Below are 17,627 nucleotides of genomic sequence, written 5' to 3'. Positions count from 1 at the left end.
AATCTTTTCTGGTTTTGAATGGGAAATCTTACTCTGCGGGAAAGAAATTTGTTTCAGAAACTAACTTAGTCCTTTCAGATGTGAGTTCTGTGTACTCAGTCCTTTTTCTTAATGGATTAATGGACACATCATTAATCTTTTCTTGTAATTAGCTAAGACATTTTATTTAAAGTATGGTCTGGGGGAAGGTGCTAGTCCACAAACTTCTATCAAGCTGCAAAAAATCAATAACAGAACTTGAGAGTTTAGCATTTAGAAACCTCTATAGTAATTGGATCTTGCCCCTGTAACGTGTAAGCCTGTGACCAGTGGTCTCTTCTTGTTGGACAAGCTATAGGTTGGGTTGAGTGGCGGACTCAAGGGGAGTGTCACATGTGATGGGAGTTGCATGTGGGTCCTATGAAGGAAGACCATGTATCCGTCTGCGGGAGTTTGGAAGTGAAAGGCACTGGTCCTTCAGCAAGGGTAGTTTGAGAAGCACCACTCTAGGGGAGGGACCGTGCATCGCTGGGTGGTTTGAAATGTGGCCTTCTGTGGACGCCCTTCCATTAACTGCTGTGTTAGCACTGGTGAATGCTGAACAAAAACATAATCGCGCTTCACTGGTTAGTGCAAACTTGTGAGTAGTGTTTAAAAAACATGTCACTTAGGAGCAGTATGGATTCAACCCACATTGGCTCTTATTATCATCCCCAACTATTATAAACCTCCACCAGTGATAGATACACTCATGCCTTCTTTCACAGAGATAACATGAAAAATCGCCAGTCCAGGTTTGATGCACGATACAGGATGCTCGGGGCTGGTGCACTGGGATGACCCAGAGGGATGGGATGGGGAGGGAGGTGGGAGGGGGGTTCAGGATGAGGAACACATGTACACTCGTGGCGGATTCAAGTCAATGTATGGCAAAACCAATATTGTAAAGTAAAATAAATTAATTTTTTAAAAATAAATAAACACTGATAAACTATTTTTTAAACAGTTTAAAAGGAGTAGCCAATTATAATCAGTTTCTCACTGGAGCTACCTTTTGATTCCCATAGGTCCTTCTGTTTATTTTCTTTTATCCTGTCCTGATATTTTTCAGCCCTGAATGTATGGTCTGTTTGCAGTTTATGGTCTTAGTGAATGATGGCAACAAGTTGCACTCTTACCTGATACCTGCTCTTTCTCATTTTTGCTAAAAAGTTCTCTTTTTTTTTTTTTTAAATAGGAAAATATATTTGTTGATCTCTCAAGGATGGCCCCAAAGACGCCAATAAAAAATGAACCAATTGACTTATCGAAGCAAAAAATCTTCACTCCAGAAAGAAATCCCATCACTCCGGTTAAGCTTGTGGACAGACAGCAGGCAGAACCATGGACGCCCACCGCTAACCTGAAGATCCTCATTAGTGCTGCCAGCCCGGACATGAGAGACCGGGAGAAGAAAAAGGGACTGTTCAGGCCCATTGAGAACAAGGATGATGCGTTTACAGGCTCTCTGCAGGTACACAGGCTCTGCTCCTAAGGGCTTTCACAGAATTGAAATTTTTTAACTTAATTATTAAAATGTCATAGAACTCTCAACTTTTTGGTTGCTGTTGAGTTGAAAGCACTATTCCACTTACTCCTTTTATTTATTTACAGCTGAAGTGGGACTCTCATTCTCTGTCTCATTTTTCATAATGAATGTTTTTGTTTTCCTTTCTTCAGTTTATTTTTTCTTTTCTCTCTTTACCAAGTATGTGTTTTTTAATGATTTTTTTAAGCCATGATATTAATTTTATGATAATTAAAATTGTTTTAATTATTTTAGTTAATAATGATATTGATTTATTATTTAAATTTTAATAATTTTGATTTAATGAAGAAATTTGGTCTTTTCATGCTGCCATGAATTATAGTTTTCACTCTGATTTAATACTAATCTAAATATTTGGGATTTGGGAAATTTTATCATTCTCCCATGTCTGTTTAGTTCACTGGTTTAGTGCTTTAACATTAAGTCGTCTTTAAATCACCTGTCCTGTGGGAACCAGAGCTCTTGAGCAAGCAGCATATATATCCTTTTTTTAAAAAGTCTTTCTTGGGACTTAAATTGAGCCTTTTTCAAATGTGGTTGATAAGAGAAGGGCACTCGTTTAATGTGCTTAAAATAAGAATGAGTCAGGAAGAGTAAGATTTAGCTGTCCTTGCTCAAGTCTGTCAGCTTTAGTAAATTGTGAAACATAAGAGATTGGTGACACAATGTAGGCAAGTCCGTCTCAGATTTTCGTGTTGACGGGGATTACACAGGGTCTTAGGGAAAGGTAGATTCTGATACATCAGGTCTGAGGGGTGGCCTGGGCTTTTCACAGCTCTTAGGGAAAGGTAGATTCTGATACATCAGGTCTGAGGGGTGGCCTGGGCTTTTTACAGCTCTTAGGGAAAGGTAGATTCTGATACATCAGGTCTGAGGGGTGGCCTGGGCTTTTCACAGCTCTTAGGGAAAGGTAGATTCTGATACATCAGGTCTGAGGGGTGGCCTGGGCTTTTCACAGCTCTTAGCACGCTCCTGCTGCTGCAGATCGGACAGCCTGGTGGGCGCACTGGTCGCAAGGGGGTAGCAGCCTGTAAATTATTGCATTGTTCCTTCTTTAACTTAACCAGTAGACTCAGCCTCAGGGCTTCCCTGGCAGCTCAGGTGGTAAAGAATCTACCTGCCATACAGGAGACCTGGGTTTGATCCCTGGGTCGGGAAGATCCTCTGAAGACGGGAATGGGAACCCACTCCAGTGTTCTTGCCTGGAGAATTCCACAGACAGAGGAGCCTGGTGGGCCACAGTCCATGGGGTTGCAGAGTCAGACACGATGGAGCAACACACACACACAGGGCCTCAAATCACAAAGGAGGAGAAGTTCAGTTCAGAAAAGCAGTAGGCAAAAGGTTAAGACAATAAGGTTAGGAAGAGTATTCTAACTAGAATCTGGGATGGTAAGGATGAGGATGTTCCCCTCAACTCGCCAGAGCCACCCGCTGCAGTCTCCCCTTCGGGATGTTAACCGTGACGTCTCCCACCTCCCTTCTGTGTGCCCCGTGTAGCTTGATGCTGTGGATGACAGTGCTGTGGATGAGTTTGAAAAGCAAAGGCCAAGCAGAAAACAGAAAAGCTTAGGGCTCCTGTGCCAGAAGTTTCTCGCTCGCTATCCAAGTTACCCTCTGTCAACTGAGAAAACTACCATCTCCCTAGATGAAGTTGCTATCAGTCTCGGTATGTATCATGGGGTCACCTGGAGGCCTGTCTCCAGTTACGGTGGGAATCGATTCCTCGGGCGAGCCGAAGGCTTCAGATCACCTCCTCTACTAAGCACAGAGCAGGCCCTCCAAAAGAGTGAGGACGGAGGAGCAGGTAAAGCTGTTCTTCTGTCATTATCCTTATGCATAGAATTCCAGGGAGCCTTCTAGGCCTGAGGGTCAAACAAATATTTGGTTTCTTTAACCTCAAAAAATGTATCTGCAAAAGACTCACATTACAAATTAATAGCTAATCCCTTAATTCTATCTTATTTCAGACAGACTCAAGAGATTTTTAGACATATCCTGCTGCTTATTTTTTTTTAATGCTTCTGAGAGTTCAGAACTGCTATTATTTCTGTTACAAAGCCAAATTTGAAAGCAAGAGAGTTATGTTTGAAGCCCTGTACTGTGACCTTCACAGCAAGTCTGCTCAACTAGAAAAAGCACATCTGGATATAATTCAAACAGCTAAGCCTTATAACAAAGAGGAATATATCCGTTCACATGGCGTGGCTGTGTGTCATGTACAGTGGTGTCTGGGCTATAAATATGCAGGCAACTGATCCAAGTAGAGACTCCTAGTGGACGTGGATTGTGGTTAGTTTCACAAGGAACATACTGTTGACAATGAATAAGTAGAAATCACAAAGATTTGAAGATGTCAGAGTGTCGCCTTAACAAATTAGGACAGTTTACATACAGGAGAAGAAAAGTCTCAAAGAAGTCAACCCAGTAGGCTTTATGAGCCTGGAGGAGGGCATGGCAACCCACTGCAGGATTCTTGCCTGGAGCATCCCATGGACAGAGGAGCCTGGGAGGTCCTTCAGGTCGCAAAGAGTCAGACAGGACTGAAGCAACCTGACATGCACGCACACACGCATGCAAGGCTTTACCACAGATCATGTTTTTAGTTGGTTTATTATCTTCCCATAGCCCAAAGAGTGTGACTCAGTTGATCCTTGTCAATCTGAATTATTCAAACGGATGGTTAAAAAGATTTGCTGGAAATTGAAGTAATGAAGAGCCCGTGGTTATGATGGGAAGACCGTGGGCTGGACTTTGGGTAAGACAGAACTGGATTTGAAGCCCAGCTTTCTAATGTATAGGCTGAGAGAGATTTTAAAAGTTAATTAATCTTTTCTCAGTCATAGCATAGAAACCATAGCACCTCCCTTGCAGAAGCTTAGAAGAGTTAGGGATCAATGTCAGTAACATGCCCAGCTCAGGGCCTGGCTTAATAACTTACTGCTCCATGGAACTGTTTCTACTCAGCTGTTATGAGAGGTTCCCCTTGCCCACTTCCACAGTCCTCAAGCTGTCCTGTCAACCTGTACAGTCAGGAAAAGGAAGCAGAGGGCTTGGACAGGGAAGCTGTTTTAGAACCCAGGAATAGGATACAGTATTCTGGCCTCCCTTGTAGCTCACTCAGTAAAGAATCTGCCTGCAGTGCAGGAGACCAGGGTTCAATCCCTGGGTCGGGAAGATGCCCTGGAGAAGGAAATGACAACCCACTCCAGTATGCTTGCCTGGAAAATCTCACGGACAGAGGAGCCTGGTGGGCTGCAGTCCATGGGGTCGCAAAGAGTCGGGCACGACTGAGCGACTAACACTTATTCTGGCTTTGGTAGCAATGAAACGAGATGTGAGCCAGCTGGATAGAAGCTTGGTGTAGACATAGCTGAGGTGCTGGGTCCTAGAAACTAGTCTGAAGAGGTTGAGGGTAAAAGAACAGATCATACAATGTCTTTCTCTTTGGGGTTCCTCTATACACCCATCCCTTATCAAGAGATCTTGCTGATATCAAAGCAGAAGAAGGAAGATTAGATGTTGGAAGGGAGGACAGGGCTGTAGGTCTCCTGTATAACCATCTGGAGCAGAATGCCAAGGCTTTTGCAATAACTTCCTACTGTGTCATGATTTCCCAGGCCTGCCAAATGAACTTTCCATCTCTCTTCATGTGAGATAAGACAGGGTCCCTTCCTAGAAGCTGTTCCCAGGGTAACCATCTCCTTGATTGAATCTAAACTCCTGGCTCTGTCCCAGGTCACAAGCTGTAAAACCACATTTTAACCAAGGATCTGCAGAGCATTCAAATTGCATTGTTTCCCAGTTTCTGGTCTCATGTAGATTTGATACTGTATTACAGGTAAGAAGTTAAAGAACTGGGAATGACTTTAGTAAATGGAAAATTACACAGCCTAGGAAAATTTACTGGGCTGAGATGCTCTTGATAAGCTCTGTGGGGCATAAGGGAAGCGTGGTAACAATGAGTAGATGCTCGAGGGCATAACCAACGCCATGACTAGGATGAATAGGATCGCCTTGAAGACAAAAGGAAACGAAGGCTCAGAGAATCTTCCTGATGAGCAGCCCGCAGGACTTGAGGTCTGTGAAATGGAACTTTTAGGTGCGCCCAGCCAGAGGACAGCTAAACTCAATCCAGACTGCAAAAGTGAGCGACGAGTCAGGCTGCACACCTGTTGTGCATGTCAAGCGGTATCTTATTGTCTAAGTGGTCCGAATCGTCCTTTTATTTCTTATTTCTTCCTTTATTTCTTGGGATGTCTAGCCACTAGGTGGAGACTTAACAGCTCCTATCTAATACAAAATAACAAAACAGTTGGGCATATGGCTGGCCCTGGGGTGTCTCAGTCGCATTCACATGACATTTCTGATGGGAAGGTTTATGGCGAGTTACGCTCTAAACGAGATGTGTTAATACATGGAAACAGAATGGAACCAGGGCCCAGGCAGATCTGGACAGGGGGCTGCTGACTGCCCCTGCCAGCACCTTCCAGCAGGCATCTGGCGGCAGAGCCGGAGCTTTTGGAGGGTGAAGAGCCTTTCAGGGTCATAAGCCGAAATGTTCTGATTGACTGTGAAATGCCTCTTCAAGCGGGGATAGCACTTCCTCTCAGTTCCACCATTCTGTTGTAATCTGGTCTATTTCTTGTGTTAAGTCTTTGGAAAGCCAAGAGCTGCATACACTGAGTCTGCTCTGATTATACAACAGCTGTTGGCAAGCGAAAGGGAAGAAGGCATTTTTGTTGCTGGGCCCTTTTGCTTGGAGATGCCTGGCAGCATTTGTTACGGATACTTAGGCGAGAGCAAAAAAGGGCCAGTGAGTCCCAAAAGCCTAAGTGTCTGTTGCATAACAGGATGCGACACAGATGGGAGGTTTAAAAAATCAGTTTCTGCTGTCACCTTGAATGCCAGCAGGAATTTTAGGTATCTCCCACGCCACACAGGAAGTACTTACAAAATAATATACAAAGAGCAGATAAATTAACACCTATCAGAATCCCTTTGAGTTTATTATCGCACTGAATCCTCCTCATTTTATGAGATAAATACCCAGGCACAGAAAGAGTAAGTAACTTCCCAGGCTTACCCAACTAGTAAGGGATAACGCAGGGATTCCAGTCCAGACAGTCTGACCCTGAAGACCCCACACTTAACCCATGAAAATATTTTTAGTAAATTCAATAGACTGCTCATAATCCTGGCTATTTAGGGAGTGTGGCATAAGTGGGTAGGAAATCCATGAACTGGAAGGTCAGCCTGTGCAGGAGTTTCTGTGCTGTACTGATGGGCTGTGTGGCAGGACACAGTGCGTGAGAGCACGGGGAGAATTGTCCCTAGCTGTGACAAGCACATGGAGGCCTGTGTGTTCCAGCCCTGGCCCTCGCTTCCTCCTGCAACCTGAGAAGGGTGCCCAAGCTCTTGACTCCTAAGTTTCCAGCGCAAAGTAGGAAACAGAATATTTACCATCTCTTTTCCCTACTGGCCATTACAAGAATTAACAGGGTAACTTTTTCACATCACTCAAACTCCAGGAAGGAGAATGGTCCAATAATGAGGTTACAGTCATTGGACACAGTTTTATAGTCTGTATAATTAGGACTAACTGCAAGTCAAAATCAACCGTCCAGCCTTCATCAAGCATTTATTACTGTGATGCACATTGCTCAATCCCACCAGTTTTAACATGTTGAAATGTTCATGTGGTTTGCCTAACAGGTTCAAAGAAAAGTTGCTCTACTATTTATGTAATACAGATGGAACTATCATCCATCTCAAGGTGGATGTTTACCCTAGATCTTATCAAGAGTTGGATCCCAAGAAGAAAAAGGAAAAATAATTTCTGTTGCTTGCATTCTCATAGGATGAATTTGTTGAGCAATTATGTTTGCTGGGCAAAGCATCACCCAGAATAGTTCACAGACAAGGCCCAAGCCTTCATGGAATTTATACTCATAAGTGTTCTTCGGGGCTTCGCTTGTGGTCCAGTGGTTAAGATTCTGTGCTTGCACTGCAGGGGGCCCAGGTTTGATCCCAGATCGGGGAAGTTCAGCCTGCCATGCAGTGCTGCCAAAAAAAAAATTTAGAAAAATGTTCTTCAGCATGACAATGGTCGGCTTCTATTTTTGAAACAGGCGTTGAAAGGAGACGCATCTATGACATTGTAAATGTGCTGGAGTCGCTGCATCTGGTCAGCCGGGTGGCCAAGAATCAGTACGGCTGGCACGGTAGGCACAGCCTGCCGAAAACCCTAAGGAACCTCCAGCGGTTAGGAGAGGAGCAGAAATACGAGGAGCAGATGGCACACCTCCAGCAGAAAGAGCTCGACCTGATAGATTATAAATTCGGAGAACGCAGAAGAGATGGCTGTCCCGATTCCCAAGACCCACAGTTACTGGATTTCTCCGAACCAGACTGTCCCTCCTGTGAGTCCCCTGGGCCCACACTGGTCTCTTCTGAAGATGGGGAGGGCCAGATGGGCCACCCTGGAGGCATGTGGCCTCTCGGTCTCTCTCATGAAGACGGGCAGACAGATGGCTTCCCAACTGGGCTGCCCACTCCGCCTCACGGGAAACCTGTCTAGTGGCATTTTCACTTGGTATCTGGTGTGTTTGGATCATAGGTGGCGAATGGCGTTCCAGTTTCAGACTGACAGTCCCACGCTGCTTCCTCTTTGTGAGCCTTTAAGGAAAATTTACTTGGAAAGAATTTCTGTCTTCAAAAGATTCTATTTGTTCAACTGTATATTGGAGTGGATGACTTAGAAAAGAACCCAATTTGCAGAAAATGCTGATTAGGAAGACAGACCACCTTTCATTTGATACTGAATTTTTTTTACTTATATTGTATTGGATTGTTGTTCCCCCCTCCTAGCTCGTGTGTATGCTGTCCCTCTTTGATCTTTATTCTCACCCTAATCCTCCTTGCTAAGATGATTAAGTGCAAATATTCCGTATGTTTCACTTGCAAATATAAGAAATAGATATGGAAGGGTGGGCCTGGCTTACATTCCATTCATTGCCTCATGCCTTTAATTTCACCCTCTGAACCAGTCTTTATCTGAATAACCAGAGGAGACAGCCATCTGTCGGGGATGATTTGCCTGTCATCTGTGGCAACACACATCTAAGCGGTGTCTCTTGCTTACTTATTGTTTATTTGTTTACTTATTTCCAAAATGCAATGGAAGAGGTGGGCGCCTCCTATGTGGATGGTGTATTCTAGCTCTTGTGGGCTCAGAGAAATACAAGTGGAGTCCTTGCCTTTGAGGGAAGAGCAGATGTTCTGAAAACAGTTCCCGATCCCCACTCTATCCTTTCACTCTTCTACTTTAATCTTTTCCAAAATTGCTTCATAGATTCTATTCAGTGGAGTATGAGTACAAAGCATTTCAGAACTAATACCAACTATAGAATAATTTTAGGACCCCCCCAAAAAAATCTATCTTATTTCTTTATGAACCATCTTTTTGTGATGTGTGGCCAAGTGATCAAAAGTGACGTTTCCATCTGCTGATAGAGTTAGATAGGTCTGGCGAACTACAAGTGCAGTCTTTCTGGTGGTAGATTATATGTTTTGATGCTTTCATTTCATTCCCTTTGTAGCATCTGCAAACAGTCGGAAAGACAAGTCTCTGAGAATTATGAGCCAGAAGTTTGTCATGCTGTTCCTGGTCTCCAAAACCAAGATTGTTACTCTTGATGTGGCTGCCAAAATACTGATAGAGGAAAGCCAAGATACGCCAGACCATAGTAAATTTAAAAGTAAGCATCTTCACTTAAATCCACTTAGCAGCACAGAAAGGGTGGGGTGTCACGTGTTGATGTTTGCAGCCTTGGAGATTTTTTTAAAAATTATTTTGTCGAGATGTGCACTCCTTCTTGCCTTCTTTAAGCTTCTTGGTGCTTTGAGAGGTGAGCTGATCACATACTAGAATACCTGGGGAAAGTTCTGCCTGATGCCTTTTCCTCGACAGAGTGGATGCTGGAGGCAGAATGGCATCCCACACGTGCAGGTCAGGGAGGGTATGAGAGGCTTTGAGTTTCTCTTTAGTATCGCTGCATCCAAGATGGAATGTCTGAGTTTTCTTTCCCTTTTCTCCTCACCCCCTGCATACTCTTCTGATGTGGACATGAAAGTTGTCTACAGGTAAGAACCAGAAGAACAGGAGGGGAGGGGGGGTGGGCGGTGGGACGTGGATGCTGGACAAGAGCGTGTTTCCAGTTTCACACCCAGAACATCTTCCTCTTCTGTCAAGCCTGGGTCCTGAGCCAGAGGCCCCAGCTGCTGGTAGCTCATTCAAGCCCTGGAAACCCTGAATTCAACATTCGTTAGCTTTTGTTTGTTTCCAGCTGGAAGTATAGCCACCCTGTGGGAGAAATGACTAGATAAAATGCAATTCTATCAGGATTGGGAAGAATATTGCATCTGGAGGGAAAGCTTGATGTTACAGGCCGATAATCAGAGCCCTTTGCTTACCCTAGCCCTGAGTTCAAGTGGCTTTCCTCCCTGTAAGTTGACTCTTGGATAGAGCTTACTTTGTGGGCATCATGTTACCGCCCACCCCTCTGAATTTCTCCTCCAGTGCATGTATTTTCAAATGTCTCTTCCCTGAACCTCTCAGACTCAGGGAATGCCCACCCAGCCCTCCCCTACTGGGTGTCCAGCGGGGTTAGAGGTGAGGCGCTGACTGTCTTCAGCAGCCGTAGCTCGTGACCTCGAGCCCTGGACAGTCTGTGTGCCCGGCAGTGCAGCCTTTCCAGAAGCTCCAGGGAACCCCTGTCACTGTCACAGCCCAGCTGCCTGGGAGAGCAGGTGCCACCGTCTCCCGCAGGGAGAGACTCCAGGCAAGCTTCTGACAAGCCGTGGATCAGAATGACGTTTCCTGCACCTTTAATTACAGCCCGTTTGCCTCCCTCGGTGTTTTTGCAATCACAGTGATCCCAGCTTGTCACCAGGCGCCTCTGGTACGAAGCGTGAAGCTGTGAGAGCAGGACACGCTGACCTTCGCTGAGTGGGGTGATCAGACACTGGAGTCCTTAGTGATTTCACGCGGGAGCCACTGGCCTCCCATGCTACCCTACTGCTCTCTGCTGGAGGCTTCTTTGGTGGCTGAGAAAGTGACCCATCACACAAACTAAAAGGTCGTGATGTCCTGGACCAAGGTATGGTGTGACCACAGTTGTTTTTTATGTCTTCAAGCAAAGGTACGCCGCCTCTATGACATAGCCAATGTGCTGACCAGCTTGGCGCTGATAAAGAAAGTGCATGTCACAGAAGATCGAGGCCGGAAACCTGCCTTCAAGTGGATCGGGCCTGTGGATTTCAGCTCCACGGGTAAGGCGCGGTGTTGCTCAGGACCATCTGATGGATAAACCCCAGTTGCTTTTTCAAAGCTTACACCTACCACAGGGTGAGATTAATTTTCACCTCCCATCACCCACGTCACATTCAGAATTAGACTTGCGCTGCCTGTCTGGGAACAGTGAGCCTTAGCCTACAAGTGGTTATGCTGGCGGCTCACTCGCAGAGAGCTTAGAACCTGGCAGTTTCTGAAGCTATTAAATCACAGCTCGTTGGCTTTGTTTTAAATTTCATTCCAAAGTTCCTGGAAGTTCAGGCCTGAGAATTAAAAATGATGCTTCATTTTAACAAGTTGTTTTTTTTTTTTTTTAATGACACTTCTTATGATCTCTGGTTGTTTCTGCATTAGCAGAATAAAACATTGTTTTTCTTTGAAATTCCAGATAATGTAAAAATTATATCAGTTACTGTCACACAACTCATAGGTGGTAATCATAGTATGGATGTAATGAACACCTTTTCTGTAATTTATTCAAAAGGTCAAAATGTCATAATTTTACTAAATTAGAGCAAAAAAAGGGTATTATCTTCTACTTATTTTACAGGTAGTATTTGTGCAACTGGGGACTGGATCTTTCTGCACCAGCTACTTATGTATAGCTATACTGCCTGGAAAAAAGCCATTAAAGTTATTTTTAAATTGCCCTTCCAATTTTAGTCTTAGTAGTATAAATTCTTGCACTTAACCCACGCTTATAAAAGATATAACTCTCTACCTCACTTTATAACACATTATTCACTTAGAAACTAGATGAAGCCACTTACAACCAAGTATAATTAATTCAGCAAGTCCTTACTGCACGTGAACTGTGCAGGCAGAGTTCACTGTATTGCACTGAGCAGGTAATGCATTTTTCACAAATAGAACATTTGTGGCAACTGTGTTATCAGGTGATGCTTAGTATTTTTTAGCAATGATGTATTTTTTAACTTAGGTGTGTACATTATTTAGGTATGATGCTACTGCACAATACAGTATAGCATAAACCTAGCTTTTGTATGCACTGGGAAACAAAAAAATCCATGTGACTCGTTTTATCGCAGCGGCCTAGAACCAAACCCACAATATCTCCGAGGGTTGCCTTTAGTAACGCCAAGGAAAACTCAGAGACATTTATGATACAGTCCCTGCCAGTATGAAATGTACAGCTTTGCCACTTTCTACTCCTGTTTTTGGCTTATCCTTGGGTTTTCACCAGTGAAGCTCTCTTCCCCGTTTCAACATAAAATATTCTACTCAGCCTTCAATCTGGCTCAAATGTCAGCTCTTGCATGAAGTTTTCCCCAATCACCCAGAGCAAGAAGTATCTCATCGGAATGATTGTAATTTAGTATCTTGCCATTATACCTGGGGATGATATCATGGTATTGTCCCTGCTGTACACATTTGAGGCAGACACGGTTTTTATTCGCCTTTGATTAAACCCTAGCATCCAGACCAGAGCCTTATCTACTTCAGTTGGTTAATGAGCTTCTACTGAAGGTGTATAATTAATATACCTTTGAAAATCAGAGAACTCTTAAGTACTGTATATGATAGTACTGGCTCTGTAGGAATTCAGAGATGATATGGGTTAAGTTCTGATGGACTGTTAGGTTTTGGAGGGATGGAGAGCTTTTTTTTTTTTTTTTCAGTTGAAGGAGCAGATACCTAAGAACATATGTGGCTTGTGTGAGAGAACTCGGGCATCCTGACTTAAGTGGAGGACCTAGGACAGGAATAATGAGAAGTAAAGTGTGATCATTTGGGATCACATTTTGGAAGGCCTCAAAAGTTAGCCAAGAAATCTGCACTAGTGGGCAGAAGTGACAAGGGGTCTTTAGATAAAGAGATTGAAAGAAAGGAGGAATCCAAAGTTGGTGGTGTCACTGAGGAAAATAAGATAGCCAGAGAAGTGAGCTGGTGTTGAGAAGTCGAGGAGTTTGTGGATTTATATACCCAGTGGGTCAGCCCCTGGGAGCGCTCTGATGTGTCGTGGGAGAGGAGACGTGGCACTAGGTCAGGAGCCTCAAACTGAACTTTCTTCCTCTATCCTTCAGAAACCTGGCCCTCCTGTATTTCCTATTTCCGTCACTGACAGCACCATTGTCACGAGCCCAACAATTAACTGTGGCACATCAAGTTACCTTCGATTCCGTAACTCACTCCCCTTCACTCTTCAGTTAGCAATTCACCTCTTTACTCTTTTCCTTCCCTGCCATCAGGACCTTTCCTTCCCTCTAACAGCTTTATTGCGGTATCATGACATTCAATAAACAGCACAGTGGTTAAAGTTACAGTTTGTTAAGTTCTGCATCGTATGCCTCAGTGAAATAATCACTGCAACCAAGGCAGTTGACCCATCACCCTCCAAAGCCTCCTTCTGTTCCTTTGAATACCTCCCTCCCTTCCCCACTCCCAGCAACCAAAGGTCTGCTTTCCTTCACTCGAGACATGTTTGTATCTTCTAAAATGTTTAATAAGTGAATCATAGACAGTCAGTGCTTATTATTGGCAGATTCCGTATTTGCGAATTTACGAACTCACTAAAATTTATTTGAAACTCCAGAATCAATACCCACAGCATTTTCTGAGTCATTCACAGATTGCAGAGTAGCAGAAGATTTCCTCTGCCATTGCATGTGCTCCCAGCTGAGGTCAGAACAAGGCAACCTTGTTGCTTCCCACACTTGTTTCTTTTGACTCATGCTGTAAACAAGCATCCTTTTCATGGTCTTTTTAGTGCCGCGTTTTCACGTTTTTGTGGTTTGTGTTGGTGGTCTTGCTGTTTAAAATCGTCCCCAAGTGTCATACTGAAATGCTGTCCAGTGTTTCTAAGTGCACAAAGGCTGTGCCGTGTCTTACAGAGAAAATGCACACGCTGGAGGAACTTAGTTCCGGCGTGAGTTCTGACCGAGTGCAGTGCTAATGGGTCAACAAGATGTTCTAACTGTGTCTTAAACAGACTCACGAAACAGGGTTATGTACTAATCAGTTTATAAAAGTGTTTTGACCAGAGACTTGCAGAAAACTAACCCTGTATTTCCTTTTGGAGAGATGGTTCCGTTTTGACTAACCCAGTGTTCACAGTGACTTTATAGAACTTTACCACAGATAATGACAATCAGCTGTAGTGCGAATACTCTTTTTATCAGACTTCTTTCATTCAGCATAATTATTTTGAGATTAATTGTGTGGTAGTATGTATCAGTGGTGTATTCCTTTTTATTGCTGAGGCGTATTCATTGTATGGATATACTGTTCTTTATTCATGCACTTAATAGTGGGCTTTTGAATTATTTTCAGTCTAGAGCTATTACAAACAGCTGACTCATTGGAAAAGACCCTGATGCTGGGAAAGATGGAGGGTAGGAGGAGAAGGGGGTGACAGAGGATGAGATGGTTGGAGGTCATCAGCAACTCAGTGGACGTGAATTTGAGCAAACCCCAGGACACAGTCAAGGACAGGGAAGCCTGGCGTGCTGCAGTTCGTGGGTGGCAGAGAGTCAGACATGACCGAACAACAGCAAACAGAGCTGCAGTGATGTCCATGTTCCTGTCTTTATATGCAAATATGCTTTCATTTCTTTCGATTCATGCCTAGGAGTAGAGTAGGTGCATCACACGATAGGTGGACGTTTAAGGTTTTGAGAAACTTCCAAAGTGTTTTCCAAAGTAGCTGTAACATTTCACATCCCCACCAGTGGCATATGAGAGTTCTGGGTCAGCCTTAGTTTCAGCTGTTCCAATAGGCGTGTAGAGGCATCGTTGTTGTTTCACTTCATGTTTCCCCCTGTGGTGTTCAGTCCAACCATCTGGTATCATTGGTCTTCCATTTGACAGGCTTTCTTTAACATTTCTTAGAGTGCAGGTCAGCCAGTGGTGAAATCATCCAGCTGTTGTATGCCTGAGAACGTCTTTATTTCACCTGTGCTTTTGAAAACTGTTTTCCTTGGGTAAGGATTCTAGGTTGGAGGGTTTTTTCCCTTTTGGTACTTCAAAGAACTGGATTCACGGTCTCCAAGCCTGCATTGTTTCTGACAAGAACTCTCCCAGCATCCTGTTCTTCCACATGTAATGTGTCTTTTTTCTCGGTTACTTTTAATATTTTCTTTATGACTGGTTTTAAACAACTTGATTATGTGTGGGTTGTTACAGTTTTCTCAGTGTCTCTTCCTTTGATTTGTTGAGCTTCTTGGATCTATGGATTTAAACTTTTCATCAAGTTTGGTGAATCTTTTGTCGTTATTTCGTCTTTCCCCTTCTGTCCTTTGGCAGCTCTAGTTATACTCGTGTTTGGAGGTTTGAAGTGGTCCTACAGTTCACTGATGTTTTGTTCATTTCTTTGTCTCTTTTCTGTCACTTTGGATAGTGTTATTGCTCTTTAAGTTCACAGGTTTTTTTTTCTGCATGCATGAATTTTTTTCTAAACTGCCATGCATTTCACCCATGGTGTTTTTCCATCTTCAACATTGTTGTTTTAATTGCTAGAAGCTTGACTTGGACCTGTATTAATTTTTTTAAAGATTTTATTCTGTGGCTGTGCTGGGTCTTCACTGCAGTGCACAGAATGTGGGCTCTAGGGTGCACAGGCTCAGGAGTTGGGGCACATAGGCTTAGTTGCTCTGTGGCACGTGGGATCTTCCCAGACCAGGGCTCTAACCAGCGTCCCTAACACTGCAAGGTGGAATTTTAGCCACTGGACCACCAGGGAATCCTGGGCCTTTGTAGTTTTGATGTCTCCACTTAACATGTTCAATTTATTGAATTTATGGAATACAATCATAATATCTATTTTAATGTGCTTGTCTACTAATTCTATCATCTATGTCACTTTGAGGTCCATTTCAACTCATCTTTCTGCTCATTGTGGGTTATATTTCCCTGCTTCTTTGTATATAACGTAATTTTTGACTGTATGCCGTGTGTGTGTGCCAAGTTACTTCAGTCGTGTCCAACTCTGTGCAACCCTGTGGACTGCACCCGCTGGGCTCCTCTGTCCATGGGATTCTCTAGGCAAGAGTGCATGCCCTCCTCCAGGGGACCTTCCCAACCCCAGATGGAACACACATCTTTTATGTTTCCTGCGTTGGCAGGTTGGTTCTTTACCCTCGAGCCACCTGGGAAGCCCAATTGTATGCCATTATATGTACACTGAGAATTATAAATTGTTACGTGCTAAATAATTCTGTCTTCCTAAAAGTGTTCTTGAGCTTTGTTCTCTGATACAGCAAAGCTACTTGGAAACAGTTATCCTTTCGGCTCTTGCTTTTAAGCTTTGTTAGGCAGAATTGCACCCCATTCCAGTACTCTTGCCTGGAAAATCCCATGGATGGAGGAGCCTGGTAGGCTGCAGTCCATGGGGTCACTAAGAGTCAGACACGACTGAGCGACTTCACTTTCACTTTTCACTTTCATGCATCGGAGAAGGAAATGGCAACCCACTCCAGTGTTCTTGCCTGGAGAATCCCAGGGACGGGGGAGCCTGGTGGGCTGCCGTCTGTGGGGTTGTACAGAGTTGGACACGACTGAAGCGACGCAGCAGCAGCAGCAGGCAGAACCCACCCTATCAGCAATTAGTCTTGAGTACTCTGTCCCCACTACTGAGGCAACACCCTCTTTAGCATTCTAACCAAAGACCATGACGTATGAGACTTTTTCCCCACTGTGACTATTGGAAGTCGGCGCTATTCTCAGCCCTGTCTGAGTGCAGACACTGTCCTGCTACTCCTTTTGAGGGCTCTTTCCTTGGCCTTGGGTAGTTCCCGCCCATGCAGGAGTACTCCACTGAATACAGTCAGCCCTTTGACTCTGCAGGTTCCACATCTGTAGAGTCAACCAATGAGGGATCGAAAGTTTTTTTTTTTTTTTAATACAGAAAGTTCCAGAAATCAAAACTCAAAATTTGCTGCACACTGGCAACTACTGAGATAGCATTTACATTGTATTAGGTACTATAGTAATCTAGAGATGATTTAGTGTATAGTGTCTACAGATGTTTACTCCAGTATCCACACAGGATTAAATCTATGCCGTGTTATATAGGAGTCTTGAGCATCTTAGGTGAGATGCTCAACTATCCATGTGGGGACTTGAAACCGCTCTCCTGTGACTGCTGAAGGGCAGCTCTACTCCAGGGGGCCCCTCTGCAGGCCCCAGCATCCTTCTGTGTAGCTGTGCTCATCAGGATCCTGCCCCACGAGCGCTAGCTGCCTTGGCTTTCCAGGTCTCCCAGCTCCATCCCCAGGTTAAGGAGCCTTGCAGGCTCTGCCTAGAGCTCCTTCTCTGCCCCCTGACCTGGAAATGTTACCCAGGCAGTAAGCTGAGCTAATCAGAGCTTACCTCTTCTCAGGTCCTGTCTCTGGTGGACCACCATCCTTCATGCCGCGGTGTCCAGTATCTTGAGAACCATTGTTTTATATACTTAGTTCAATATTTTATTTCTTTCAGGAAGGAGGGTAAATAATACTGTCTTGACCCACTTTCTTCTTTCTTCTAGTTGATTCTATAACTTCTGGTTTTCTAAAGAGAGAATTTGTTGGGTTTTTATTATGAGACAAAGAAAACCATAGGTGGTTTTCTTTTTCAATATTTGTGTATTTTAGAAAATGTAGGTCTAGCTGGGCCTTTCAGTTTATTAAATTGGTCTTATAATTAAAATGTGCATCCCTTGAACTTAAAAAAAATAGCACAGATGAGCAGGGTAGGAATGACTGTCTG

At 44.0% G+C, this 17,627-nt stretch overlaps 1 protein-coding gene across 2 annotated transcripts in view; it reads left to right on the top strand.

The window, feature by feature from the left end:
- E2F7 (E2F transcription factor 7) overlaps positions 1–17,627 on the top strand; it is a 37,211-nt gene that overhangs the window by 8,127 nt on the left and 11,457 nt on the right. For both annotated transcript variants that reach the window (XM_069580643.1, XM_069580642.1), the window contains exons 3-7: positions 1,217–1,492; positions 3,068–3,236; positions 7,699–7,989; positions 9,169–9,327; positions 10,766–10,900. In XM_069580643.1, the coding sequence (XP_069436744.1) occupies positions 1,217–1,492; positions 3,068–3,236; positions 7,699–7,989; positions 9,169–9,327; positions 10,766–10,900 (1,030 nt within the window). The remainder of the gene's footprint in view (positions 1–1,216; positions 1,493–3,067; positions 3,237–7,698; positions 7,990–9,168; positions 9,328–10,765; positions 10,901–17,627) is intronic.

This window comes from Ovis canadensis, chromosome 3 (assembly GCF_042477335.2).
Source record: "Ovis canadensis isolate MfBH-ARS-UI-01 breed Bighorn chromosome 3, ARS-UI_OviCan_v2, whole genome shotgun sequence".
In the NCBI taxonomy this organism is placed as follows: domain Eukaryota; kingdom Metazoa; phylum Chordata; class Mammalia; order Artiodactyla; family Bovidae; genus Ovis; species Ovis canadensis.
This window is presented reverse-complemented; position numbering and strand designations above follow the sequence as displayed.